The following is a 26605-nucleotide window of genomic DNA, read 5'->3' as shown; positions in this document are numbered from 1 at the left end:
TGATAGATACGCGGGTTTATGTCATATAAAGGCGTGGGCAAGGTTCGATACCCGGCACGACAAGCTGTCTGTATGGGAGTTGGTATGTTCCCCCTCTGTTCTGCACGGGGTTCTTCCAGGTTCCTCCGTTTTCCTCCCATCGCTAAAACCCCCCCCGCAAAACACAAAATGTAACCGGTATTGACCAAAAAGCAATAGCAATGCCACGAGGTGGTGAGATGTTAACTCCCCTGCCTGGTATACAGAATGGTCGTGGGTTCGATCCCGACCCTGATGCTTGCTGTATATTTGGAGTTTGTGGTGTCTCTCTCACCCTGTGGTTGCGTGGATTTTTTTTCGGGTATTTCGAGTTTTCCACATTTAGCATCAATATGAGTATTTTCCCCCACGATAAGCCACTTCATTGGGCTATCATTTGTAAAAGCCAGGTCGCTCCGGAAAAATTGCTACATAGCTCATTGGGCATTACCTGATAAAATAAAAAAGTGTTTTTTTTAATGTGCCAGCTAATGACTCAATTGGGATCACACATACAACAGTTGCTGCTGCTGCAACATCGCCCCCCTACTGCGAAAAACGTGGCAGGACCCTCCTGCAAAAGAACGTTGAGACTCAGTGAGGGTTTCCTGCATGGGTAAACAAAATGAATACTACATTTCGATTTAAAGCTTTCGTGACTGCAGGGATTCATATTCTTGGTTCTTTCGGTAAAGTCACCACGTAGAAGGGAACTAATAAAATAATTTTCTTGCTGTGGGTTTTCACACCTGATGATGATTGCTTGTGTTGCGATAGAAACGTCGTGAGAATTGTTTTATTTTTTTCATTATTTTATCATTTCACTTCTACGTGACTTTACCGAAAGAACCATGAAAAATGAATACTGGCGGAATACGACACTCAGTCACTATTAGAGTTGTCACGGTTCAATGCTCATACCAGAGGCACAGCTAGGGAGACCGAGTCACGCCTGTGATTACTTCATTCGGCAATAATAATTATTTTCGTAGAACCTTCATACCAGCACATTTAAACCCACCAGCGTTTCTCACCTCAATAGGTGGCACAAGCTGACTATAGCCAGCCACATGCAATGTCTGTGTTGGTACCCTAGAGGGTCCCATCGGCCCTCATTACAAATGCCACGGGACATCCTTACGCCTCATAATATTTACACACAAACTATCAACGGTGCCATTCCTATCACTGCGGGGATACATTAGTGTGTGTTTACAGCGTATTCTCCCGAGTGTGATGCCCTCTCGGATAGGTTGGTGGCAACCCCCAGGTATATATATGTGTTGTGTTACTTTAATCAAACACGAATGTGGGTGAGCGAAGCCCGCCTTATAATTCGCACACTTGTTAAAAGTGTATGCGCGTTGAACTTCTTTCGCACCGCACGTGGCCGACCGCGCTGATCGGAGGTGTGGGGGAAAGACGAGGAAACTAAACAACAGCAAGGGGTTCTAAGTTTCTAAGTTAACACTCTCAGCGGGATTTTACCTGGTAACATACAAAATATATACCTTCGTTTTATCGATATACATTTTAAAAGTGATTTGTTTACCTTTCCGATACTTTGCACTCCTATCCGTTTTTTACAAATATTTTACAAACCGTTGTAACGTTCTGACCCGCTCCTGCTTTGGACGCCTGTGAGGTAAGGGGGGGGGGGAAGAGCTTCAGAGCTCATCGGATTTATCGGTTGGCGGGAAAAAAACGACGCAGCGCGTGGCACCGTTGCAGGAGAGAAGCGCGCGCGAGCCACGTGACCCCCCCCCCGTCTCCCCCCCCCACCCGTGACGCCCCCTCCGCCCACCCCTCCCCCCACCCGTGACCCCCCCTCCCTCCACCTGTGACCCTCCGCCCACCCACCCATGACCCTCCTCCTCCGCCCACCCCCCCCACCCACCCATGACCCCCCCCCACCCGTGACTCCACCTCCCCCCACCCGTGACCCCCACCCCTCCACGGGTGACCACGTGACCCGACACGAGAGCGCACGCGCGCGCGCGCGACCGCCACCGACCGATCGCGAAAGATTCGGCAGCAATTAAAAGAAAGTTCGCGCGTTTAAACGTTACGAATACAGTATATAATAACAATATCAGCAAACACGCTAATAATAGTCATGCAATATTACTGTCGTAGTAAGTAGCAGTAATCGACAGCTGTCCTGATTAATTGACATGTTTTTTTGTTGAGGGATAAAACACACACATATTTATACGTTTGAAATTTTAAAACAAATATTATAATCGCAGGTGCGAGCGTAAGCTAAAGGCGTTTGTGAGGTAAATATATATCTTGCCAAAATGAGCAGCGGTTACAGCAGCCTGGACGACGATGTGGAGATGGAGCAATTCTTCACCGCGAAGCCTACATTCATACAGCGAGCAAGGAATCGCTTCATCTTGGAAAAGGTTAAACATTTAATTTTTTTTAAAAACACACAACCACCCACCGCTTATTCACAGCACATTTAACTCAACGACTTGTCTTGATTTTTTTAAACAAAAAAATAATGTGTGCGTGGAGACTTTAAAGTGCGGCCAATGGGACGCGATTAGTGGTAATCCACTTTGGTTATTTCGGTAAAAGTCAAAGATTCCTGCAGTCACGAAAGCTTCAAATCAAGATTGTTGTAATAATTTGCCCGTGGAACGGAACGCTTCCGAAGCGATGCGAGACGGAGCGATGGGTTGGATCGTTACATCGTGAGACAGGAGTGGATTGTTGTGATCATTGTTGACGATCACCAACACTAAATTTTGTTATTTAAAGCTTTCGTGACTGCAGGGATTCATATTCTTGGTTCTTTCTGTAAAGTCACGTAGAAAGGAAACAATAAAATAATAAAAAATATAAAACAATAAAATTCTCACGACGTTTCGACTGCAACACCTGATAATGATTGCTTGTGTTGCTGTGGATACGTCGTGAGAATTGTATTGTTTTATCGTATTTTATTGTTTCCCTTCCACGTGGCTTTACCGAAAGAACCAAGAATATGATCACGAACACTGTTAAAGACCCTTGCCTTTTAACCGCTCAATCTTGTATTGGGGAAGGGCACTCGGCCGAAACGTCGGGGGATAACTTTCTCGGCAAGAGTAAATAACTACATTCAATTACCACTGCTTTTTATTAATATCCGCTATTGATCGGTGTATTATGAGATAATAGTTTGAAGCCGTTTGTCGATCCACTGCTGGATAAAGGTCTCCAGGGACGTGGTTGTTTGACCATACTTCACCACGCCGGTTCAGTGCGGGTTTTGGTGAAGGTCGGTCTCGCATTTCACTCGCCACTGATGTTAGCCGTGGCAGGGACGCGAACTAAGGTCGCCCCGTTCACACGACAGCATCGACGACATTCCCTTGCAATGCAATGTCTTGTGTGTATTTCTATTGTACAGTATTTGTGTACCCTTAACTAAATTGTAAAACGTTTCTATATTTTTTCAACAATTCGATCAAATACTATTGGTCACGTTTTAACTGAATTTATTCATTATTAACCATGCGTTACGTAACCGACAAAAGCCTGAAGTGTAAAATGTACCCAGAAACTCAGTTATTACATAATAAATAATAATAAGGCTTCTGTGGTGGCGACATTGTGGGCAGCAGAGGACAGCGCAGCAAAAACATCGTATTTTTTGTACTGTACTTCTATGCTACCGACAGCTACGCTCCCAACCTGCACCGACCAGCGTGGGTCATTTATGGTTAAATAACATCCACGTGGGTGAATTGTGGTTAAATAACACCCACGTGGGTGAATTGTGGTTAAATAACACGCACGTGGGTGAATTGTGGTTAAATCACACGCACGTTGGTGAATTGTGGTTAAATAACATCCACGTGGGTGAATTGTGGTTAAATAACACGCACGTTGGTGAATTGTGGTTAAATAACATCCACGTGGGTGAATTGTGGTTAAATAACACGCACGTTGATGAATTGTGGTTAAATAACATCCACGTGGGTGAATTATGGTTAAATAACACGCACGTTGGTGAATTGTGGTTAAATAACATCCACGTGGGTGAATTGTGGTTAAATAACACGCACGTGAGTGAATTGTGGCTAATTAACATCCACGTGGGTGAATTGTGGTTAAATAACACGCACGTGGGTGAATTGTGGCTAAATAACACGCACGTGGGTGAATTGCGGTTAAATAACACGCACGTTGGTGAATTGTGGTTAAATAACAACCACGTGGGTGAATTGTGGTTAAATAACACGCACGTGGATGAATTGTGGTTAAATAACATCCACGTTGGTGAAGTATGGTTAAGTAACACCCACGACCCAGGGAGGACCTCATCCAGCAGTGGATTGACAAAATATATGTACGGTACGTGTGCAAACTAGACAGAAAATAATCGATTCGTGAATCGCATCGTGTAAATTCATTGTATCATGGGTGGCGTTTTTACTCATTAGCCATCATCAACGCAGCTCATCATCGCTATGGGGATAACGAAATTGAGTACCACTTTGTTCACTTACCTAGGAATGCCTTGCATGTATACACCGAATAATCTAAAGTTACTGGATTGCTATTTGTATGTATACGTGTGTGTGCGTGAGTGCATTTAGTGTTGAGGGTTGATAAGGGGAAGAAGTTCGTGCAAAACTGCTGACCACAGTGCCACATTATCAGTACCCTGCACACTTGCTTTGAGGCCAGATACAGTTCTATTTTGAAATAGTGAAATTCCCGATAATGGTGAAATACCAGGAAGCCAAGAACACACGAAACCCCCCTAAAAAAAAACCTCGCTTAAACGTAAAAAGCCATCCCCCTAAGAAATGCGAATTTGTAACATTCGTCAAAACGGGACCATTTCTAAAGCATAGTTAGCGGTTAAACGGAAGGAAATAAATCATCGGGATTACGTACAGGCACCTTTGCAATCATTGCGGGCACTGAAACACTGTGACCCTCACGATGAGCGAGTAGCAGCGATTCGTTTAACACGTATCCTTTCGCGACCACAAATCTGGCTGTCACATGATGATGCTCGTTGCAATTACTGGCGAAACTTCGTACTCGAATTGTAAAGGTTGTGGATTCACTCTCCAACACACCGGTGTGCTGCACTAGTAACGAATTGGCGTGTTCTGTTTCCTTGGCAAACCTTACTTATTGGCTGTCGGGTGGTGGTGGGTTTAATGACACATTTATGCGATCTAACCCAAAAAAACACTTTTTTGGAGCAGCGAATACTTAAACCAGCGTACGCATAAAATACTTAAGTCGATTTTTTTCCACTCACAAGCACGCGTTCATCCACAACCCGTATAATCTGTCAACGGATAATCCAGAGTCGACTGACTTGTCTTGTAATTTTTATGAGAAGAACCTAAATCCATTCGGTCACCACATTCATTAGCCTGTTCTTTTTTTGGCTTTCCAGATGAGTATTATCCAGCAGGGTTTGTTGTTGTAAGCAAGTAACCTTGAAACCGGTCCAGAGTTTGCTTTTGCTTAATCCATTGCTACCGGGTGATATTACTGTGTAAGTGGAGACTCAAAAGAAGACTTCTGCGTATGTACAGTCCCAGTATATGCTTTCATCCGTCTAGTTCTCCACAGAAACGCGTCGCGAGTTTTATTTCAGTTTTTTATGCAGATCAATTAATTATAGATTCACATGTTGACAAAGTGGATATAACACTTCGCCTTGGGTGATCTGCTCTGTCGTTGGTGGTGGAGGTATTGTCATTTTCACGAAATCTTGGATGTCATGGGAAAATATTTAACAAAGTGAGAATTCCAGAATTAAATTTTGGCGTGGGACACCTGGATGATTGTAGTGACACTGTTAGAGGAAGAGGTGTTATGTTTTTTTTGTGTTCCAGTTCTGGTTAATTCAGTTATAGGTCATTCACAATACTTAATATCTGCTATGGATTATGGGTAATGAAATAATAAACACACAATTATTTATTTCATGTTGAACCCGGTGGCCTGTTCAATGAGTGTTGCTGAGAGTTGCCTGGTGTTAAGAGCTCGCCACTTACCCTTTGGGAGGATTCCATTCAGAGCAGCATTGTTAGAGTCTGTTCTCCTGTAACGTGGTACAGTAGTTGCGTTCCTGAAGAACACCGCGTTATGGAAAATTCGCGTTAGAATAAACACGTGAAATGCATATGCAGACCTGAACAAAGAATCAGAGGCGCGTTGGCAGCATCTAGAAGCATCCAGCAGCTTCCCACCTTGTGCGATGCTTCGCCGAGGCAGCCGCTTATTACTACTCCCGCAACGTAGTTCTGTTCACTTAATCGCCTTATATCCAATTCGCAACAGCGTTATAAAAAAAAATGCGTTCCCTAACACATTATATCTAATTCGCATTATGAAAACACGCGTTACAGGAGAACAGACGTTATTGTACTCAGACGATTTTAGACAATGGAACAAGAATGAAACCTTGATGATCAGCAGTGATGAGCAACAGTCCTTGTGGCTGCCGAGCCAGCAAAAGGCAGCTGCTACGGTGGGTGTCAAGGGAGTGTCCGGACACCCCTTGTATTTTGATATAGCTAAGACGCCCCGCAAAAAATATTTAAATATGATGAAGAAACACTCACAGAAATTTTTTTTAGATATGGCTATGAGACACCACAAAATGTTTGACAAAATCCTGATATTTTAGTTTTTTTTTCTGTTCAACAAGATGACAAATGCTGATTACGCAAATGATGAAAAATGTAAATACACAGAAGTGAGTTAACATTAAGCTTAGTGCCGAGATATAAGCCAGTAGTTGCGTATATTTAACATACAGTACCGTAATTATTTGCAGTAGAACTCTTATCCGTGACGAAGTTTGGGGTGGGGGTAGTGAACTCAGCGGTTCCTGTTTGCAATCTACCCAATAACTACCCGGGAACCATTCTAAACTAAACATTTTTTTTTACCAGCTATATAGCTCTTTTTCAGAAGCGACCTGGTCACAAGTGATAGCTCAACGAAGTGGCTTATCACGTGGAAATGTATAGCAGGCAAAAACTCTGAACGCATGTTGATTATAAATGTGGAGGGAAGAAACCGGAGGACCCGGAGAAAAATCTACGTGACCACGGGGAGAACATGCGAACTCCAAATATACAGCAGCAGGCGTCAGGGTCGGGATCGAACCCATGACCTCCTTGCATACCAGACAAGGTAGTTTACATATCCTAGCAAACGTGATAATGATGAGAGAGAGAGAGAGACAGACACCACAAACTCCAAATATACAGCAGCAGGCGTCAGGTTCGTGATCGAACCGACGACCTCCTGTATACCTGGCGAGGTAGTTAACATCTCGCCGCAGTGTCGATTTTCACCAGTAGGGCACTCACTTCCACATTGTGTCTGCTGCACCCTCAGCCACCCAGCCCGGCTCCAATTAAAACGCAACAAGACACTCGTAGGTGCAAGGGGTTATGAAAAGCATTACGTCCGTGGAACATGTCAGCTGTCGAGTCGACCGTTGGGACCGAGAGGAGCGAAATGTTTGTGCACAAATTGAGTCATGGCCACATAATTGGAATTGATTTAATTGGCGTTTGGCAGATCTCTGCAGAATGATCCGTAAAGAGCCGCCGATCGTAGTTCGACATCGGTCCCTGCGGTCGTTTGTCATGACGGGAGCGGTCATAGGATTGTGGACGCAGCCTTAATTACCCACCCAATGTGTTTATATTGCACAGCTACAGCCCCGTTCGTCAGTCCACTCCTGGGTGAGGGCCTCCCCATGCCCTGTGGCTTGTGGGAGTTACTTCACCATCATTTGACAGTTTGGGGGGACCGTCCAGCAGTGAATTGATCATAGCTTACACACGTGTGCATGTATGTGTATACAGCGAGCCTTCGACGCTTCACGTGGCCTCAAAGTGCACCTGGCCTGGCACAGGCGCCGTGGTGACGTCACAATCACTCAGTGGTGAATGGCGGGTATTTGTATACAGTTGTTCACACAGTAACACAGTATGTATGGCCCTTTATGTGGATGGTTTTGACCACACGTCCACGTCTGTTTCAGTGCAGGTTGGTGAAGGTGGGTGGCATAGACCTTAGGAGCATAAAAATACAGTGCAGTAGTAATGTATATTGCTGTAAAGCCCTCTGTTGCCTATCACGTAGTCCCACATCAGCCTATTACACCTGGTTTATGCATTGTGATTCCCCCTACAGATACTGTCTTGTCTCAATCCTGCTTTATGCGTCAGTTGGTCATATTCGTGTTTTTATGAGCAAAGAACACAGTAAAAACAATTCAAAGGTGCTGTAATCTGTAAAGATTGTAAATAATAATTTCAGTTGTACTTTAGCATCATCCATAATAGAGGTTTTTCTTGTTATCATTTGTGCAGATCATCATCTTTATCATCAGCACCCATAGTCGATCCATTGCTGGATCAAAGCCAGGACAAATATAAACCACAGTGAAATGTTTCAAAAGTACATATATTTTAATTTACAGTTATTAAGAACGATTGTGGGTTTATTTTCGTGTCATTTCAGCATTTGGGCAGATCATCATCAGCCATGATCAATCCACTGCTGGTCGAATGTCTTTTTTCCCACGTCTTCTCTATCATCCCTCACGATCTTACGGTGCCCACAATCCATTTCGCTTCTGCGCATGAGCCAATGTCATCGCTCTGCAGTTATTATGCGGTGCCTGTTAATGGATAATGTTCGCATCGATTCGTGCAAATGGATATCCTGAACGCACCATCACACTTTAGAGATTGTTACAGTGGCCGATTACACAATGCAAGGGTTTTATTGTTGCTTAGCTGTACATAAGGGGCCGTCCATAAATGACGTCACGCACCTAATGGGGGGGGAGGGGGTCAGACATTTGTGACGAGGGGGGGGGGTTTGAGAAATGTGACGTCACATCAAAATGCGCAACCTTAAATAAATATCGACAACACGTTCTACTTAAATTTTGATTTAAAGCTTTCGTGACTGCAGTAATTCATATTCTTAGTTTTTTCGGTAAAGTCACGTTGAAGAGAAACAACAAAATAACAAAATATATATAAAACAATAAAAAATTCTCACGACGTTTCGACCATAACTCAAACGGTCATCATCAGGTGTGTCGGTTTGCATAAATTTATTTTGAAAACGGCATATTTATTTATATATATAAAAATAACGTTTGCGTCACGCGCAACGATGGCAGTTTGCCAGGACTAGTCCATCTATTTTTTTAAAAGAGGAGGGGGGAGACGAAATTTGTTTTTATGTATGCTGTCTGAAAGGCACTGTAAGCGTGAACAATCAATCAAGAACTGAAATGATTTATCAAATCTTTCCAATGATTGCTAAGATAGAATCCATCTTCTCGGTTGAAATTGTCTCTGTGTTTGTATATGTGGATAGCCTCATGAACGAATCTCTCATGGAAGCCAGATGGCTTACAAAGAACCTCCGTCTTGGAAAAGTCAATGGCATGTGAGCCTACTGAATTAGAACAATGATCTGCTACGGCCGAGGTGTTGGTCCTACCGTGTTTAAGGTCTGCTTTATGTTCACGAATGCGGTCCGAGATATGGCGTTTGGTTTCTCCAATGTAACTACTACCACAGAGGCAACTTAGTTTGTAGACACCAGGGTATTGTATGTCCGGAATCACATCTTTTACAGACGGAACCAGATCACGGATTTTATGTAATGTGTTGAAACGGACCTGGATCTTGTGTTTATTCAAGATTTTGGAGATCTTTTTTGTGATCCCAGCAATGTAGGGTAAAGTGATGGTTTTGAAAGGCTCCTCAAGAGGGTTCTTCTTCATGGTTTGAGTGATAGCTTTGCGGATTGTATAGTCGGAGTAACCATTAGCCCTAAGAGCTTGGTGTACGTGCTTGAGTTCACTGCTTATGTGTTCCTGGTCGGATATGCATTGGGCTCTATGATACAGAGTCTTGATGAGAGAATTCTTCTGTGATGGATGGTGGTGGGAATCCGGTTTCAGATAAGCATCCGTATGGGTAGCTTTCCTGTAGACAGAGTGGCTCATTGAACCATCAGGTCTCTTTTTAATTAGGACATCCAAAAAAGGTATCTTGCCATCTATTTCGACTTTCATGGTAAATCTGATGGCTGGGTGTATGGAATTGATGTGGTCGAAGAATTTGTCTAGAGCAGGCCGGCCATGTGGCCAGATGACAAAAGTGTCATCCACGTACCTCTTCCATAAGGTTGGGCGCAGAGTGGCAGTCTGGATGGCGTCAGTCTCAAATTTCTCCATGAAAATGTTAGCTATAACTGGAGAAAGGGGGGAGCCCATTGGGGTGCCCTCAGTTTGTTTGTAGAAAGTTCCATTCCAAGTGAAGTATGTATTGGTTAAACAGTGTCTCACCAGGGGGGGTACCTCAGTGTTTAGTCCTTGATGAACCAAGTCTTCAATGATTGCAATGGTGTCAGGTACAGGAACCTTGGTGAATAAGGAAACTACATCAAAACTGACAAGCAGGTCGTCTGGGGACAGGGAAATACCCTTGATTGTTGATACCAGGTGAGTAGAATTTTGTACCGCAGAGGTGGTCTTTCCAGTGAAAGGACGCAGGATTTCAGACAAAAAACGAGCTAGTTTGTAGGTGGGGGAGCTGATAGTAGAGACTATGGGACGAAGAGGTGTATCAACTTTATGTATTTTTGGTAAGCCGTATAATCTTGGTGGCCTGGCAGCAGAAGGTTTCAACGAAAACTGTTTAGATTGATCAATTAATGCGGTTGAATCAGAAATTATTTTGTTGGTTTGTGTGACGAGGCTGTTGGTGGGATCTCTTTTTATTTTTGTATAACTACCATCGTCGAGTAATTCTTTAATTTTGTTGTTGTATTCTATTTTATCCATGATAACAGTAGCATTGCCTTTGTCAGCTGAGAGAACTACAATATCATTCCTCTTTTTTAATTTATATAATTCAAAACGCTCATCTTTGCTGAGGTTGCTAGCTGGCATCTTAGCGTTTTTGAGGGTTGCAGCGATTTCAGATCTTGCTACGTCTGCAGCGATGTGACCCAGGCCCCTGAGAGCAACGTCTACTTGGGCAATTATATCATTAACTGGTATGTGTTTAGGTGTGACTGCAAAGTTTAGACCTTTAGCTAAAACGGATTTCAGACCATCGGAAATAGAACTGTTACTGCGATTAATTACGACTTTATTAACGTCTAACTTTTTGGTGTGTGGGTCCGGTCTTTTGTTTAAGAGGAGGTTAAATTTGGAAATCAGGTTTTCCTTACATTTGGTCGACATAGTAGCAGCTGAAGAGGCAGTCATATTGTCTACATGTTCCCAATCCGATGTGGACATTATTGCCGTCAATGATAAGTGTGATTTGTAGAGTGTCTTGTCTAACTGATCTAGTTCTGTGCGTATAAGTCTGATTTTTTCTGAGATAAGAGCTAAGCTAGTTTTGAAAAGAATTCGTTTCGCATTAGAAGAAGTTACAGTAGCAGAGGTGAGTGTAAATGCGATTGGTATTACCCCAGAGTCGCGGCATCTCTTCAGGAAGGTGAGAGACTCGATCAGCTGAGCTTTCTTATCCCGGAGTTTGTTGAAAGATCTTAAAGTTATGTGAAAACCCTCCCCGTAGAGGCGATTAAATTTTGATTTAAAGCTTTCGTGACTGCAGTAATTCATATTCTTAGTTTTTTCGGTAAAGTCACGTTGAAGAGAAACAACAAAATAACAAAATATATATAAAACAATAAAAAATTCTCACGACGTTTCGACCATAACTCAAACGGTCATCATCAGGTGTGTCGGTTTGCATAAATTTATTTTGAAAACGGCATATTTATTTATATATATATAAAAATAACGTTTGCGTCACGCGCAACGATGGGATCACAAAAAAGATCTCCAAAATCTTGAATAAACACAAGATCCAGGTCCGTTTCAACACATTACATAAAATCCGTGATCTGGTTCCGTCTGTAAAAGATGTGATTCCGGACATACAATACCCTGGTGTCTACAAACTAAGTTGCCTCTGTGGTAGTAGTTACATTGGAGAAACCAAACGCCATATCTCGGACCGCATTCGTGAACATAAAGCAGACCTTAAACACGGTAGGACCAACACCTCGGCCGTAGCAGATCATTGTTCTAATTCAGTAGGCTCACATGCCATTGACTTTTCCAAGACGGAGGTTCTTTGTAAGCCATCTGGCTTCCATGAGAGATTCGTTCATGAGGCTATCCACATATACAAACACAGAGACAATTTCAACCGAGAAGATGGATTCTATCTTAGCAATCATTGGAAAGATTTGATAAATCATTTCAGTTCTTGATTGATTGTTCACGCTTACAGTGCCTTTCAGACAGCATACATAAAAACAAATTTCGTCTCCCCCCTCCTCTTTTAAAAAAAATAGATGGACTAGTCCTGGCAAACTGCCATCGTTGCGCGTGACGCAAACGTTATTTTTATATATATAAATAAATATGCCGTTTTCAAAATAAATTTATGCAAACCGACACACCTGATGATGACCGTTTGAGTTATGGTCGAAACGTCGTGAGAATTTTTTATTGTTTTATATATATTTTGTTATTTTGTTGTTTCTCTTCAACGTGACTTTACCGAAAAAACTAAGAATATGAATTACTGCAGTCACGAAAGCTTTAAATCAAAATTTAATCGCCTCTACGGGGAGGGTTTTCACATAACTTTAAGATCTTTCAACAAACTCCGGGATAAGAAAGCTCAGCTGATCGAGTCTCTCACCTTCCTGAAGAGATGCCGCGACTCTGGGGTAATACCAATCGCATTTACACTCACCTCTGCTACTGTAACTTCTTCTAATGCGAAACGAATTCTTTTCAAAACTAGCTTAGCTCTTATCTCAGAAAAAATCAGACTTATACGCACAGAACTAGATCAGTTAGACAAGACACTCTACAAATCACACTTATCATTGACGGCAATAATGTCCACATCGGATTGGGAACATGTAGACAATATGACTGCCTCTTCAGCTGCTACTATGTCGACCAAATGTAAGGAAAACCTGATTTCCAAATTTAACCTCCTCTTAAACAAAAGACCGGACCCACACACCAAAAAGTTAGACGTTAATAAAGTCGTAATTAATCGCAGTAACAGTTCTATTTCCGATGGTCTGAAATCCGTTTTAGCTAAAGGTCTAAACTTTGCAGTCACACCTAAACACATACCAGTTAATGATATAATTGCCCAAGTAGACGTTGCTCTCAGGGGCCTGGGTCACATCGCTGCAGACGTAGCAAGATCTGAAATCGCTGCAACCCTCAAAAACGCTAAGATGCCAGCTAGCAACCTCAGCAAAGATGAGCGTTTTGAATTATATAAATTAAAAAAGAGGAATGATATTGTAGTTCTCTCAGCTGACAAAGGCAATGCTACTGTTATCATGGATAAAATAGAATACAACAACAAAATTAAAGAATTACTCGACGATGGTAGTTATACAAAAATAAAAAGAGATCCCACCAACAGCCTCGTCACACAAACCAACAAAATAATTTCTGATTCAACCGCATTAATTGATCAATCTAAACAGTTTTCGTTGAAACCTTCTGCTGCCAGGCCACCAAGATTATACGGCTTACCAAAAATACATAAAGTTGATACACCTCTTCGTCCCATAGTCTCTACTATCAGCTCCCCCACCTACAAACTAGCTCGTTTTTTGTCTGAAATCCTGCGTCCTTTCACTGGAAAGACCACCTCTGCGGTACAAAATTCTACTCACCTGGTATCAACAATCAAGGGTATTTCCCTGTCCCCAGACGACCTGCTTGTCAGTTTTGATGTAGTTTCCTTATTCACCAAGGTTCCTGTACCTGACACCATTGCAATCATTGAAGACTTGGTTCATCAAGGACTAAACACTGAGGTACCCCCCCTGGTGAGACACTGTTTAACCAATACATACTTCACTTGGAATGGAACTTTCTACAAACAAACTGAGGGCACCCCAATGGGCTCCCCCCTTTCTCCAGTTATAGCTAACATTTTCATGGAGAAATTTGAGACTGACGCCATCCAGACTGCCACTCTGCGCCCAACCTTATGGAAGAGGTACGTGGATGACACTTTTGTCATCTGGCCACATGGCCGGCCTGCTCTAGACAAATTCTTCGACCACATCAATTCCATACACCCAGCCATCAGATTTACCATGAAAGTCGAAATAGATGGCAAGATACCTTTTTTGGATGTCCTAATTAAAAAGAGACCTGATGGTTCAATGAGCCACTCTGTCTACAGGAAAGCTACCCATACGGATGCTTATCTGAAACCGGATTCCCACCACCATCCATCACAGAAGAATTCTCTCATCAAGACTCTGTATCATAGAGCCCAATGCATATCCGACCAGGAACACATAAGCAGTGAACTCAAGCACGTACACCAAGCTCTTAGGGCTAATGGTTACTCCGACTATACAATCCGCAAAGCTATCACTCAAACCATGAAGAAGAACCCTCTTGAGGAGCCTTTCAAAACCATCACTTTACCCTACATTGCTGGGATCACAAAAAAGATCTCCAAAATCTTGAATAAACACAAGATCCAGGTCCGTTTCAACACATTACATAAAATCCGTGATCTGGTTCCGTCTGTAAAAGATGTGATTCCGGACATACAATACCCTGGTGTCTACAAACTAAGTTGCCTCTGTGGTAGTAGTTACATTGGAGAAACCAAACGCCATATCTCGGACCGCATTCGTGAACATAAAGCAGACCTTAAACACGGTAGGACCAACACCTCGGCCGTAGCAGATCATTGTTCTAATTCAGTAGGCTCACATGCCATTGACTTTTCCAAGACGGAGGTTCTTTGTAAGCCATCTGGCTTCCATGAGAGATTCGTTCATGAGGCTATCCACATATACAAACACAGAGACAATTTCAACCGAGAAGATGGATTCTATCTTAGCAATCATTGGAAAGATTTGATAAATCATTTCAGTTCTTGATTGATTGTTCACGCTTACAGTGCCTTTCAGACAGCATACATAAAAACAAATTTCGTCTCCCCCCTCCTCTTTTAAAAAAATAGATGGACTAGTCCTGGCAAACTGCCATCGTTGCGCGTGACGCAAACGTTATTTTTATATATATAAATAAATATGCCGTTTTCAAAATAAATTTATGCAAACCGACACACCTGATGATGACCGTTTGAGTTATGGTCGAAACGTCGTGAGAATTTTTTATTGTTTTATATATATTTTGTTATTTTGTTGTTTCTCTTCAACGTGACTTTACCGAAAAAACTAAGAATACGTTCTACTTAATTAAATATACTTTTTAATAAATGTTTTCTCCTACAACTTTAGAGTGCAGCACCACATTAAATACACACTATAATGACAATAGTTTAAAGCGATTTGAAGCATGTTTTATTTTCAAAATGGAAATACGGTTTAGGGGGGGGGGAGCAGAGCTTTGTGACGTCATATTTGAGGGGGGTCTGACAAAATTTTGTGACGCCGTGTGACGAGGGGGGGGGGTAAAAAATCGTCCAAAATCGCGTGGCGTCATTTATGGACGGCCCCTAAGCCAATGTTCACGGTATCTTAGCAAAGGCCCACAGTGCGACGCGGCCAGCAACAATCAGCAGTATGAAGCTGTGATAGATTAAAACTAGTATGTTTCTTGAATTGAACACGTTTGTAATAAATTTGGTAAAGAGACGGTGATACAAACGTGAGCATTGCGAGGACAGTAGCAGGGAAATAAGTGTCTTGTCTTGCAGTATGGTAGTGAAACAATGCGGATGGGACACAACCGGCACTCAGTCTGGTCGACTGAAACTACGTATGCACGTTGAACTTCTTTCGCACCGTACGTAGCCAACCGTGCTAATCGGACGTGCGGTGGAAGGACGACAAACTTCACACGCAAAACAGTTCTAAATAAATTAGTTTTCAATCTATATTTAAAAGTATCTCAAATACGGGTAGAGGACTCAATTGTGTGGTGAAGTTCATGGGAACAGTAGCCATGGTAATATCGATACAAGAGTGAAAAGGAGAGAAGTGACTGCCTGGTGAGTGAGTGACTGGAGTGAATGGGCGAGCGCTGTTTTGCAGCCAGTATAACCAGTTTCGGCAAAAAGCTAAATCCTCTGTGTTTGAAGAGAGGTAATTTGTAAATATTAAATAATACAGAAACATCACAACAATTGTCCAGACATGAGAAAGCGTTTACAACCCGCCAGCTGTGCCAAGGCCACCCCCATCAAGTGGCTACATCAGAGAAGCATTGAAGAGAAGCTCACGGTCCTTTTAAAGACCGCTGTGTGATATTGTCTTGGCAGAGCTGTAAATCGCCCATTCGCGGGACGGGTTGGAATTCCGACAAAGCCATTTCAGCAGCGATCATCGCCAGCCATGATCACTCCACTCTGGGATGATGATTCTCCCCAGATGGATAGCAGATCTGGGAGCGTAGATGTACAACAAAGCAACATTGTTTTTCTGCATTGCCATCAGCAGCCCACAACAAAAGCAGCAATGATCAGATGGTTTAAATTATTTCTAGCCTCAAGACTTAAAAATAACTGGTTATAGCAATGCAGAGTGCATGGAGAGTACTTTTGATGTTTAACACCGTGTTGCATTATTATTTTTGTAAATATATAGATTATTACTCTGGAATGTACGCCCCTTTGGTATTATTACTTTGATTGCGAAATATGTAGTGAGGTTGTTGCCTAAAATGTGTGGCGCTTTTCAGCAGCGTTAACGCCGCACAACTCAACCAGAGTGGCCACTTTTTAAATTTCTGCCTTTGTCACCCTCACCGTTGTCCTCCAGCGACGTTGTGGAGGACTAATGGCTGTTGCCATTCCCTGACGGTTCATTTGTCTCTCGCTCTACTCTATCGACAAAGTGACCGGGTCCATTAAGATGCATCCACGGGAATTCCCGCCGGGTTAATTGATTTATTTTCCCTCGTCAAGCTTCGGCGCTGAACCTTGAAAGCCAATTGTCGTCTTGCGGGATCGGCACAGGAACTTCATCGTGGCTGCTCCATCGCACAATAAATTGGATTATTTCTCCGATGTGTTTTTGGGTTGTACGGCGCGTTACTTGTCACGATATCTGACGTTTCGTTCCACGTGCCGGCAGCTTCAGGAAGTAAATGCAATTAACCAAATCGCAATGGGGCACGGGGTTGCGAACCATCGCAACCCCTGAGGAGAGCCCCTGCGACTTGCAGACTTTAAGTTGCGTGAGCCTCCGTTAGCAGCACTGTGCTGTCTTCGGGAAATGTTTATCTGATCACAGTATTTATGCAGTGTTCCGGGAAGCATGCGCGAGGCTATATTTGGTCCGATAACTTCTGATTGAAACATGTATAGCCATATTAGGTGTGCAAAAAGCACGTGTGGCAGCAACTCCACATGGAGCTAGAGATGTGTTTTTTTTGTCTGGGTGCTTTCCAAGCAGAACATTCAAAACAGAAGTGCAACATACAGCAATTTTTTTGTTTAACACGTAGGTTTTCGTGACCAATATCCATAATACAGGTATTTTTGGGTTAGATCGCGTAAATATGAATGTGTTGTTATACTGGCCACCACCCGATAAATGTTGTGGTTTTACTCTCCAATACTTGTAACGAATTGGCATGTTCTGTTTACGTGACAAACCTTGCTAATTGGCTGTGTCAGGTGGTTGTGGGTTTAATGACACGTTTATATTTACACGATCTAACCCAAAAAAACGATATTATAGAGCTATTTTTTGTCCCCTGTTATTGTTTTGGTAGTGTTTTTTTCCAGAATATATATTGTTCAATACATTCATGTTTTTTTTTTTATTTAAAATGTATGGCCCGTGAATCCACTGTTAGATGAGAGCCTCCCCATGTTACGGGGGATGGGAAGATGACTTCACCATGCTGGTCAGTGCGGGTTGGTTGAAGGCAGGGGGCATAGACGCCGGAGCATAGAAGTTCGGTACAATGATGGATTTTTCCGTAATGCCCACCACGTAGTACGGCGCCACAACCGCCTATAACAAAGTGGCATGCAAGGCGGTCAACGGGCACATTTTGGGTGATCTAGTCATAACCACCGAGTGTTGTACCGTAGTCTAAATAAAATAGGTTATGACTTAACTAAAACGATGTTTATTTTATTTTACCAGGTAAGGCCGACTGAGCTATATAGCGGTTTTTCAGAAGCTACCTGGCCACAAAAGGATAGTGCAACGATGTGGCGTATCATGGGGAAATGTGTAGCAGCCAAATACTCTAAACGCTTGTTGACTTTAAATGTGGAGGGGGAAAACCGGAGGACCCGGAGAAAAATCAACACGACCACGGCGAGAACATGCAAACTTCAAATATACAGGTGTCAGGGTTGGGATCGAGCCCACGACCTCCTGCATACCAGGTGAGGTAGTTAACACCACGGCGACTTAATGATGTAAAGCCACCTGTGATTTACTCTGGGATTGTCTTTGCAGCAGGACAGCAAGAAGGTAATTGAGGAAGTGTCAGAGAAAACCTCCACGTGCGGCGTGGACCTGAAAGCAAAGATCTCCGAATTCAACAGCCAAGTGGACAATGGCATGGTCATTACACTGGTGAGGGCGCACAGCATCAGCAGTGAGCTGTGGGCTCTTCAGCTAATGCCACATATTTAGATTAAATGTCACGATTTGTGGTTTCGATTCAATTACATTATTCATTTGTGAACACATACCATACATATACGCCCGTGTTTGTCAATGCACTGCTGGATGAGGACCTGGCCACATCATGCGGGTCGTGGGGGTTGTTTAGCCACACGTCAACATGTTAATTGGTGCGGGTCGGCAAACGCGTAGACATGGGACAGTAGAATCAACACTGGATTTTCCTGCACTGCCTTCAGCTCACAGTCACTTGTTGTCCATGGTGGTCACCCATCCCAATCACTATACAGGCTCAAACCTGCTTAGATGATGAGATCTGATAAGATATTGTGCATATCGGATGATTTGTTCTTAGACATGTACTTTGTGTATTTATTTATACAGTATGCTTGTGACGATATGTCGGTGATTTAAAATCGATTGTTACGCTGGCAAAACCTGTCGATTCGGCCCTGAGCCAGTGGTGACAATTTCATATTCCTATATAGCTAGCTCGGGTATACATTTTATCGGCCCCTGCGATTGATGGGCCGAGTTGACGCTCGATTTTTGTCACGTGTGTGTACATGCGCGAATGCGTGCTTACGTGTGCGCGCACACAGCAAGCCGACGACTCCTACACGGGCTTCATCCGCGTGCACATGTCTCTATCGCGTCCCATCTCGGTGGAGAGCGGCAAGCGGCCGCCCTCCATCTACGAGGCGCTGCGGAGTGGCGCGGGCGGCGGCGGCGGCGGCGGCGGTGGCGCGACGGCGTCTTCGCTGTCGGTCAGTGCGGGCCTGCGGCGGCGCACGTCCTTCTACCTGCCGCACGACGCGGTGAAACAGCTGCACGTAAGCAGCGCCACGACGGCGCGCGAGGTGATCGAGGCACTGCTGCGCAAGTTCATGGTGCTCGACAGCCCCCGCAAGTTCGCTATCTTCCAGAGGTGCGAGAGCAACGGGCAAGGTAGGGTCACGCGTGGGTGTTCACGGGTAATAATATTTCCTCCTAATTGACTTTTGACCGAGGACACGTAAAGATCTGGCTTAATGCAGTTTCAAGCGGAACGTCGGATTTAATTGCGACATTTGGTTGTGAGAATTATTCTTCATCTTGCCAGTGAGCTGAAAAAACAATAACTTGTACGTTTATAAACTCTTCTAAACGTGACATTGTAATTTGTTTGGCTATGTCAGGTGGTGGAGGGTCTTTTGTCACAGGTTTAGCCAGATAATTACGTGACCTAACCCAAAAATCTCCTATGAAGGAGGGTTATGGACGTGTGCCGGTGTGAGCCGGACCTGGTTGCCCTTGTGAGTCGGTTTATGTTCGTCTGTAGCCACGTGTATCATGTTGCTGTCTGGTCTGTTGCTCTACATGTGCAGCTCCTGGTCTTCTCGGCCACAGTTTATACGTTCACTTCAGTAACAGTAACGTCGACATACACATCATCATAAGAAAGAGAAACACGTGGATCAACAAACACAAATTAGAGACAGCTTATTGCCTAACAAGGACCTCATCAGAGATCCGTCTATCCAGATTCCTGGCTTCGACCTCCCAAGGCCCCAGCGGGGCTTCAGTGGCACCGCTTCCGGTGTGACCAGGGGGTGTGTGCCGCTTCCGAACGTCGATGGGGCGTGCTACGCGACAGCCCGCCGTGTGAATGCGGGGAGCAGGAGACCGTGGCGCATACCGTCTCCGGATGTGAAGTCCGTCAGGGTGTGCCGGGTGGACTCATTGCCCTGCACGTGCTTGAGGAGGAGGAGGCTGTCGCATGGCTCTGTCGCGCTACGTGGGCTGATGTCCTCTCACAATATAACATTGACATGCATATGGCGCGCATTATTTAATTATTTTCCTTGTGTATCTGGTGTCCGAAACTGTGTAAAAGCATTCGCTAAATAAATATTGCCAAAAATAAGTACCCAGTTACATATGGACGGTGAAGCAAAGTAAGGGGGCTTGGGCAAGATGCATCATGGGCATGAGAGACGATGGCTGACGAAACTGGTGACGGGAGTGGCAGCTAAAGGAGGGAATAAACCGGACATCAAGACGGAGCGATGAGATCAGCTTGTACATATGTATGTTGAACTTCTTTTGCAGCGTACGTAGCCAACCGGGCTGATCGGAGATTGGCAACAATCCATCTAGCTCTTGTGTGCAAGAGTTCGATGGATTGCTGCAACACCGAGATCGTGATGGATAGAAATTACTTGGGGAGGCTTTCATCCAGCAGTGGTAGACTGGATGATGATGATAACGATAACGAAACACGGCGATTGAATTGGTAGATACACAACAAAAACAACTTGAAATTAATTAGCCTGAAAATACAACCGCTGTTAACTTTCTGCAAAGTCATCACATTGTTATATTTTATCATGGAGGGATCGAAAGTTATTTACATCCACAACTGGGGCTTGAACTTGCAAACTTCTGATTGTGAGTTAAGCGCTCTAACCACTCCACCAACAAAGCCACTGATATTTTATCGTGGTTGTTTATCGAGAAAAGCCTCGGCTCTGTCCAAAGAATTTTTAAGAAAAGTGCTGCTGTGAGATGTTTGGACAATTGTTGATTATGGTAAAAGGTAATGGTGCATCCGTGCATTTTCATGTTCACGTTACTGTTTGGCGGAAGGGTCTCCATTTGAGAGAAGCTATAGACAGCCCATCTAGAGGATATTTTGGCATATTCTTCCACATCGGCCAGACGTATCGGAAGAGATGGGAGCACCCACACTTTACCCCAGCATACGCAACCTGCCGATAGCCTAATTGTGGTATACTCATTCATACTGCTGGGTGTACTGAGGCGGGGGTGGATTTAATAAACTTGCTCCACCGTGTCTAACTGCCGTGTCGGGAGATCAGACCTAACCAGTGACCTCTGGATAACAAGTCCAGGTGCACTGGCAGCATCCCTTGATAAAAGTACAACGTCGCATGTCTGAATCGCTGGGGGATGAGGTGGATATGTGAAAAGGTCAGATATGTGAACATCTGTAGAGTATGACACCGTGCGCAAATAGGTTTCCGGACAAATATATAAATCGCACGTTGCCTTAAACATGGGGAAAAGGCTTTAATTGTGCTTGAGAAGGCAGTGAATTCACGCGAGATCGAGAACACATTACTGCGTGTGACAAGGTCAGAATTGCGAACAAATAGAACGTGACAGTTACGCCGTGCACAAATCCTGCCCTGTGTTGGCGGTTAATTGGTTGAGGTGACATTGTACTTTAGTTTACTCTGTACAGAAAGAAATGGGCATATCACTGTGAAAACCCCGCTCATGTGAGGCGATAAACGTTACATTATTTGTGTAAAAAAATATTACAATGGCTGCTCACTTTTTATACTGTAGCATTGTGAGCACCGTGTATCTTAAATTAAGTTCCTGTTGTGGTTAAGCTGTGTTCCTCTTGCCAGCACCATGGTGACTGGAAGCAAATACGTCGATGATTTGTTCTTGTATGCACTGTATAAGACAAAGATCATTCGTATAGCCTACACAGGCCATTGGGGCAAGTGCTGTTAGCGAGCGCCTAATGAAGGCCAGCATGATGCATAAAGGGTTAGTTTGGCGAGCACGACACCTGGCTGCCTTTGCCTGTCTAGTGATGTTTAAACACCGCACAAGGTACTCAAACATTTAAGTTTGAGTCGACCTAGGGAAGGCTCAGAGTTGGTTCAGATAATCACCATCATGATGTTAGCCACAAAATTGAACTCAGGCTACCGGGTTTGTGGTGATAGCAACACAAGCCATCGTCATCAGGTGAAACAACACAGCAAGGCGGACTGCTGAAGCAGGAGGAAATGTAGCGAGGGAGCCACCGCAACGAGAGGCCACACACGCCTCTGGTGGGCACAACCCAAGGGAAAGTGGGCGGGGCTAGGGATGTAAGTTTGCTAAGTTTGATATCTTTTTTCTCTCTATCTCCTTGTTCCCTCTGTAAATTTCACCCCACCCTCTCGCCCATTGCGGCGTCCCCTCCCCTCCCTCCCCCACGGATTGGCCGAGGTGTGCGAGCTCTGCGATCCTGCATTTACTTGCGACTTCCATCCCTAGCCCCGCCCACTTGCCCTTGGGGTGTGCCCACCACAGGCGTGTGTGGCCTCTCGTTGCGGTGCCTCTCTCGCGACAAATCCTCCTGCCTCAGCAGTCCGCCTGCTGTGTTGTTTCACCTGAAGACAATGGCTTGTGTTGTTATCGAAACGTCGTGATTTATTCGTTATTTTTCTATATACGTGACTTTACCGAAAGAACCAAAGAGTATGAATTTCTGCAGTCACGAAAGCTTCAAAGCAAGATTGATGACATACCTTGTTTATAAAGTATTGCACAAATGTGTGACTAATGTTGTATAGGCTATAAAGTTGGGAAGACATACATTGGGACATATGCTGTTCTTGTTTACGATAAGGAAACATTACTCAATCACTTCCATTCAGAGTTTCATAATTCACTACTGGGCACAGGCCCAGTAGGCCCAAAATATGCCCCGTGGCGAACATCCCCCACACTCTTGAGGTGCTATGGATAAGAGTTACTAGGTTTCTGGAACAAGGTTATTAGAAATTTGCAAAATAAAGGGAGGGAATTCCAAAGTGGATCGGTGCCAGGGAGGTAGCAGAAAGAGAAGTGAGGTGACCTGCAGTCAGTGGGGGTGAGTGAGTGGGTGAGTGATTGCGTGAGTGGTTGAGTTTGTGTTGTTGTGACCTGCAGTGTGGTAGTTGAACACAGTATCAAGTCCTCAACGTGGGTGGAGGAATCAATGAGAGAAGTTTATGAGAATAGTAACCATGAGAGTAGTGATAGAAAACATTTACCATACTACATCACGCCGGACGAAACTGGTGACGGGAGTGAGAGCCAAAGCAGGGAATGCACTGGAGACCGCGAGGCAAGTCGCCACGGAGATGGAGCGATGAAATCAGCTTGTATTTATGTACGTTGAACTTCTTTCGCACCGTACGTAGCCAACCGTGCTAATCGGAGGTGAGCTTGTAGCGCAGCGTGCGAACCTGTGCACCGCCACTCCTTCCTTCAGTCCCATAAAATCTTCTGCCATGGTAAATCCACATGCTGGATTAAGGCGCCGAGTCATCGCAATCTCTCACGGTGTATACAATTCGCATAAATCAATTGGTTGATGTTTTCGTGCATAATAGGCCTGGCGTGATTCTCTCTGTTTTAGTTCGATAAATAATGTGATTCAGTCACAATTCAGAATCAGAATATTTATTTATACTGGAGGAATCCGATGAGCTATGAAGCTATTTTTCACAGACGTTCAGTAGGGGGCGGGTAACAACGTTACAACAACAAACAATACTCAACTGAAATATTTGTTTTCATTTTACCAAGTAAAGCCCACTGAGCTATATAGCTCTTTTTCATAAGCGACCTGGCCACAAATGATGGCTCAATGAAGTGGTTTCTCGTGTAGAAACGTTTTTCAGCCAAATACTCTAAATGCATGTTTCTCAAATGTGGAAGTAAAACCTGTGGAGAACATGCAAATACCAAATATACAGCAGGCGTCAGGGTTGGTGATTGAACCCACAACTTCCTGTATACCAGGCGAGGTATTTAAGATCTCGCCACTGTGGCCAAAAATATGATAGTACTGAAATTCAATTTAAGAATCCACTACTGTATCCAGTATACATTTAGGTAAATGTAGCACCTATAGTAACAACAGGTATTAATTAGGTGAACCATATTTGCCTCTATGATTCTGAACAGTTGATTTTTGCACGGCGCCAATCTGAGCCTCTATCTTGTGGAATCACTCAATGTCGTTGTTTTCCCTAATTCTAACCCAGTTGTGTTATTGGCTTTACTCATGGGATGATTAATCCATTCAGACCTCTCGCACAGCAGTACATCAATCTGTGTTGTAGAATGGCCCCTGGGAGGAGATATCGCATAACTACTGGAACCTCTTCAAATGACCTCTTGTCCACACCTCTTAACCACGGTGGCAATTTCCCACCCACCGTTGCGACAGAGAAAAATGTTCATCGCATCGGAGTGAAACCAATATTTTAATTGAAATATATTCAACTAAAACTAAACGTTTGTTTATTGTGTCTGGTTATTGGTGACCAGGCTGAGATCACCAAAACTTGGTTGTATCACGGGCAGCTGAAAGTCAGATTCGAGCCCAGGAAATCGGAGGTGTGCCGCTCAAACGATATGACCTTGTGGGAAGCCTTTGTCCAGCAGTGTATTGAGTATGGCTCATGATTAATGATGACGAATCAATGATAAGTTGCATGTTTCTTGCCCGATGCCTTGTATGTGCAGCCGGCTGCACACAAAACACTGCTGTTAATCTGCTCTGTGAAAGGCGTCTTGTGCCACTTTATCTGTGGAGAGATCTGCGGCCTCCCATTTACGTTTCCTTCTGCCTCTCCCCCGCCCAGCCTCGTCCACCCACAGCCTCGTTTTATTTTCCAAAGGTTTCACGTACCGCATGTGCGGACGGCACCACGCGTTGCAATGTGTTGGACGGAGGCAGCCGGTGCTGTTATATTTTACGACTCGGAGAAAGGTTACAGCTCCGCCGGTATAAACCGCCAAGTACACTAAACAGAGTCAACGATTTATGCTGTTTGTGTTTGGCATTGCTGGCGCATGGGCTCACAGGCTACGAGTTACGTCTGATGCTGCTGCTGGTGGTGGTGGTGGTGGGTAGCGTAGCGGTTAACGCGCTGTGCTACGAACCCGGCCACCCGAGTTGGATTTACGCTCACGGCCAACACCAGTGACAATTATCTGAACCGGTCAGCCTCAAATGAGTACCTCGTGCGATGTGTGAACATTGGCACTTGGATAGACAAAGGTGGCCCGGCGTGGTCCTGGCCACCCACCCACTCGTGTGCCGTGCCGGCCTTCATAGGCGCTCGCGAACAGCACTTGCCCCAACGGTATGTTAAGGCTACACGGGGGATCTTTGTCTTTGGTGGGTCTGTCTGGTAGTAGATCGCGACTCATACTTTTTTTCCCAGTCTGCAACCGAGCCACGCTGGAGCCGTGCCGAGCCAGTCAGGTGCGGCTCAAGAGGCGTGCGGTTGTTTTTCCACTGCAGGAGCCGAGCCGTTGCGATGATGTCACGGGCAACGAACACGTTGAATCGCATGTAGATGGTGTGGTGATGCTGTGTTTGGGTTATACTGAATTACATCATAATGCTTCATTAGTCCCCCCTCCACCTCTGGCCCTGATTGGCTCTGAGCGTGATTTAGATGTTTTAGTTTGATTCTGGCTCAGCTCGGCAAATAGCCAGTAGAGAGAACACCCGTTGGTGTGGCTTGGATGTTTTGGTGTAAAAGGAATATTGATGCATCAGTATAGACAAGGGGTTGAGAACCAATGGTCCACTGGCCGTACCTAGCCTGCTATTCGGTATTAATATTTGCCCGTGGCCACATTATGTCTACCACTTCGAAACAATGTTTATCCGTGACTTAAAGCATCTTAACCTCACCAATTGGGTACTAGAGGGGAATATCTTCGACCTGGCTACTTCTGTGTGTGTGTGCGTGCAGTCACCCTACGTAAGATGGCCGACACGGAGCACCCCCTCTACCTGAGGCTGATGTCAGGCCCCGACTGTGACGCCATGCGCTTCCTGCTCAAGGAGAACTTCAGCGAGGACGTTGAGGTGAGGCCTTCACGCCCTCCACCACAGCACCATCGTTGCACCGCGGCGTCGTCTGAAAGGAGATGCGACGAAAGGGGGGAGCGGTAGAGTTGGGATGTGATGAAGGCACGCATGAGGGTGTCTCAGCAGCGGCTGGGGGGGTGAGGAAATGGATGTGGGATATGTCACGTCCCATGGAAGTGTGATGTCCTCCCGCAGAGTTGAGATGTGGGAAGAGAGCCAGAGCTTGAGATCGGTTATTTTATGCACTTGTCGCCA

At 44.5% G+C, this 26605-nt stretch overlaps 1 protein-coding gene and 2 long non-coding RNA genes across 4 annotated transcripts in view; 2 read left to right on the top strand and 1 right to left on the bottom strand.

Annotated features, from left to right (window-relative positions):
* The window catches only part of LOC142930995 (uncharacterized), a 230162-nt gene that overhangs the window by 152364 nt on the left and 51193 nt on the right, over positions 1–26605 (top strand). The window lies entirely within an intron of this gene.
* The window catches only part of LOC116952269 (ras association domain-containing protein 1-like), a 31597-nt gene continuing 6958 nt past the window's right edge, over positions 1967–26605 (top strand). Inside the window, exons 1-4 of one of the 2 annotated variants that reach the window (XM_032971465.2) lie at positions 1967–2426; positions 18514–18630; positions 19284–19629; positions 26232–26347. In XM_032971465.2, coding sequence (XP_032827356.2) covers positions 2319–2426; positions 18514–18630; positions 19284–19629; positions 26232–26347 — 687 coding nt within the window. In that variant the 5' untranslated portion in view covers positions 1967–2318. Of the gene's footprint in view, positions 2427–18510; positions 18631–19283; positions 19630–26231; positions 26348–26605 lie in introns of both variants that reach the window. The other variant, XM_032971464.2, reaches the window with a different exon arrangement.
* LOC142930993 (uncharacterized) lies at positions 2297–6516 on the bottom strand. The gene is made up of 3 exons (XR_012946992.1): positions 6237–6516; positions 6042–6115; positions 2297–2382 (listed from the first exon to the last, which is right to left on the bottom strand). It is a non-coding gene; the product is annotated as an uncharacterized LOC142930993 (long non-coding RNA).

Source organism: Petromyzon marinus, chromosome 46 (genome assembly GCF_048934315.1).
Source record: "Petromyzon marinus isolate PM22_M1 ecotype Great Lakes invasive population chromosome 46, UKy_Petmar_22M1.pri1.0, whole genome shotgun sequence".
In the NCBI taxonomy this organism is placed as follows: domain Eukaryota; kingdom Metazoa; phylum Chordata; class Hyperoartia; order Petromyzontiformes; family Petromyzontidae; genus Petromyzon; species Petromyzon marinus.
This window is presented reverse-complemented; position numbering and strand designations above follow the sequence as displayed.